Source organism: Nannospalax galili, unplaced genomic scaffold (genome assembly GCF_000622305.1).
Source record: "Nannospalax galili isolate Female #2095 unplaced genomic scaffold, S.galili_v1.0 scaffold1229, whole genome shotgun sequence".
In the NCBI taxonomy this organism is placed as follows: Eukaryota; Metazoa; Chordata; class Mammalia; order Rodentia; family Spalacidae; genus Nannospalax; species Nannospalax galili.
The window spans coordinates 31,015-33,486 of record NW_008359121.1 but is presented as its reverse complement, the minus strand read 5'-3'; the positions used below and the strand labels follow the sequence as shown (position 1 = coordinate 33,486).

Here is a 2,472-nt window from a genome sequence, read left to right as displayed (position 1 = left end):
ATGTTGCTTGTCAGGCCTTGAACAAGTATAAAAACAAATGGAGCGGTGTGATATATATATATATATATAAAATTTTTTTTTGTCTTTTTGAGACAGGGTCTCCCTATAGCCCCAGCTGTCCTGGAACTCACTCTGTAGACTAGGCTGGCCTTGAACTCACAGAGATCTGCCTGCCTCTGCCCCCCTCAAGTGCTAGGACTACAGGCGAGCACCACATTTTTTGCACCAACAATCGACTGTTCTTCCTGTCTTATCATTCTCATTCTCATTGCCTAGCTTGAGATAGTAAGGGTTTAACAACTTTGTTTCTTAAACTCTTTAAAATACTAACATGAGCAATTTGAAACTAGACTCATGTATTAAAGAGTCTGGCTTTACCTTAACAGGTTCTATGGAGATTTGAAGGCAAGAAGCCAGACACCCTTGGCTCCAATACTCAGCTGTACCAGTGGATCCCCCAGAATGACCTTCTTGGTAAGGTTCAGGAGAAAAACCCCAAAATATGAGGAATAGCCAGTCAGGAACAGAAAAGGTCAATGGAAAATGCATTTATGAAGATTGTGTTCTAGTCCTAGAGAAAAAGGATAAAGAACCACTGATGGCATTCTATTTTATGTGACATGAACAGAATCCATTTTTATTTCAGCTGTAATTGCCTTTCAGATAAATTTTCAGTCACTTTGTCATTTTTTTCTTCACCTCCTATTTCTGTAACTTTACACCTGTCCTTTCACCAGTGTAGGGCAATTTCAAATAACAATGAAAATGACATTCTTTTGTTACTGACTGACTCTTATTTACTATGTCAAAATAATTTGCATCACAAAATGGAACTACACTTGATGGTACCTGTCCTGATTCCAGCACCATAACACCCCACTTTCTGCTGATTGGACCTGACATACCACACACAGTGACTTCAGTGTTTCCTGAGGATACATGGTCTCACATTCTTTTGTTACTGACTGACTCTTATTTACTATGTCAAAATAATTTGCATCACAAAATGGAACTACACTTGATGGTACCTGTCCTGATTCCAGCACCATGAACACCCCACTTTCTGCTGATTGGAGCTGACATACCACACACGGTGACTTCAGTGTTTCCTGAGGATAAAGGTCTTCTAAGGCATTACCTGTGTTTGCACATGCTGTTTGATCCACTTGGACATGCTCTGACCTTCTTTCCATTGCAGAAACTCATGTCTGTTTTTCTTTTCTTATATACACTTTTTAAATTTATTTTTTTTGTTATGTGTATGAGTCTATTGTCTGCATATGTATAAGTGCACCTGTGTTGTGCAATGCCTGCAGTCAGAAGAGGCCATTGGATTTCCCTGGAACTGGAGTTTGGACAGTTATTAGCGATCCACTTGGACATGCTCTGACCTTCTTTCCATTGCAGAAACTCATGTCTGCTTTCCTTTTCTTATATACACTTTTTAATTTTATTTTTTGTTATGTGTATGAGTGTATTGTCTGCATATGTATAAGTGCACCTGTGTTGTGCAATGCCTGGAGTCAGAAGAGGCCATTGGATTTCCCTGGAACTGGAGTTCGGACAGTTATTAGACACCATGTGGGTGCTGAGAATCAACCCAGTCCTCTGCAAGAGCAGACAGTGCTCTTAACCACTGAGCCATCTCTCCAGGACCCTCATTTCTGTTTTTCACACAGTACCTACAGAGGTCAGAAGAGGGCTTCGGATTCCCCTGGAACTGGAGTTAAGGACGGCTCATAGCTGCCATGTGGGTGCTGAGAATCAACCCAGTCCTCTGCAAGAGCAGACAGTGCTCTTAACCACTGAGCAATCTCTCCAGGACCCTCATTTCTGTTTTTCACACAGTACCTATGTAATATTTTTTCTGATTTCTCCCAATGCTAGGTCATCCAAAAACCAAAGCCTTTATAACTCACGGTGGAACCAACGGCCTCTATGAGGCGATCTACCATGGAATCCCTGTGGTAGGCATTCCCTTGTTTGCAGATCAACCTGATAATGTTGTTCACATGCAGACCAAAGGGGCAGGTGTTAGAGTGGACTTCCTCACGATGTCAAGTTCAGATCTGCTCAATGCAGTGAAGACAGTCATCAATGACCCTTCGTGAGTATAATGCTTTTCAGATAAGTAGTACTTAAGATATATTCTCTCAACAATAGAAATATATATTTCATCCTACCCTGAGTCTTATTTTGAAAATGAATAATGCTTTTCTCCATGTTAGTGCACCCATTCCATGCAATGCCTGTGGAGATCAGAAGAGAGCTTTAGATTTCCCTGGAACTGGAGTTATGAAAGGTTGTAAGATGCCATGAGGATGCTGGGAATCTATCCTAGGTCTTCTATAAGAGCAGCCAGTGCTCTTAATGGCTGAGTCATCTCTCCAACCCCATGAAAATGCATAATTGTTTACCCAGCTTTTAATCATGACTGCAAATTATTCCCTATAGACTTGCTACAAAAGCACT

General features: G+C 41.0%; 1 protein-coding gene across 2 annotated transcripts in view; it reads left to right on the top strand.

Annotated features, from left to right (window-relative positions):
- The window catches only part of LOC103725531 (UDP-glucuronosyltransferase 2B31-like), a 16,123-nt gene extending 13,987 nt beyond the window's left edge, over window positions 1-2,136 (top strand). For both annotated transcript variants that reach the window (XM_029558505.1, XM_029558506.1), the window contains exons 5-6: window positions 387-474; window positions 1,888-2,136. In XM_029558505.1, the coding sequence (XP_029414365.1) occupies window positions 387-474; window positions 1,888-2,111 (312 nt within the window). In that variant the 3' untranslated portion in view covers window positions 2,112-2,136. The remainder of the gene's footprint in view (window positions 1-386; window positions 475-1,887) is intronic.
- The last annotated feature ends 336 nt before the right edge of the window (window positions 2,137-2,472 follow it).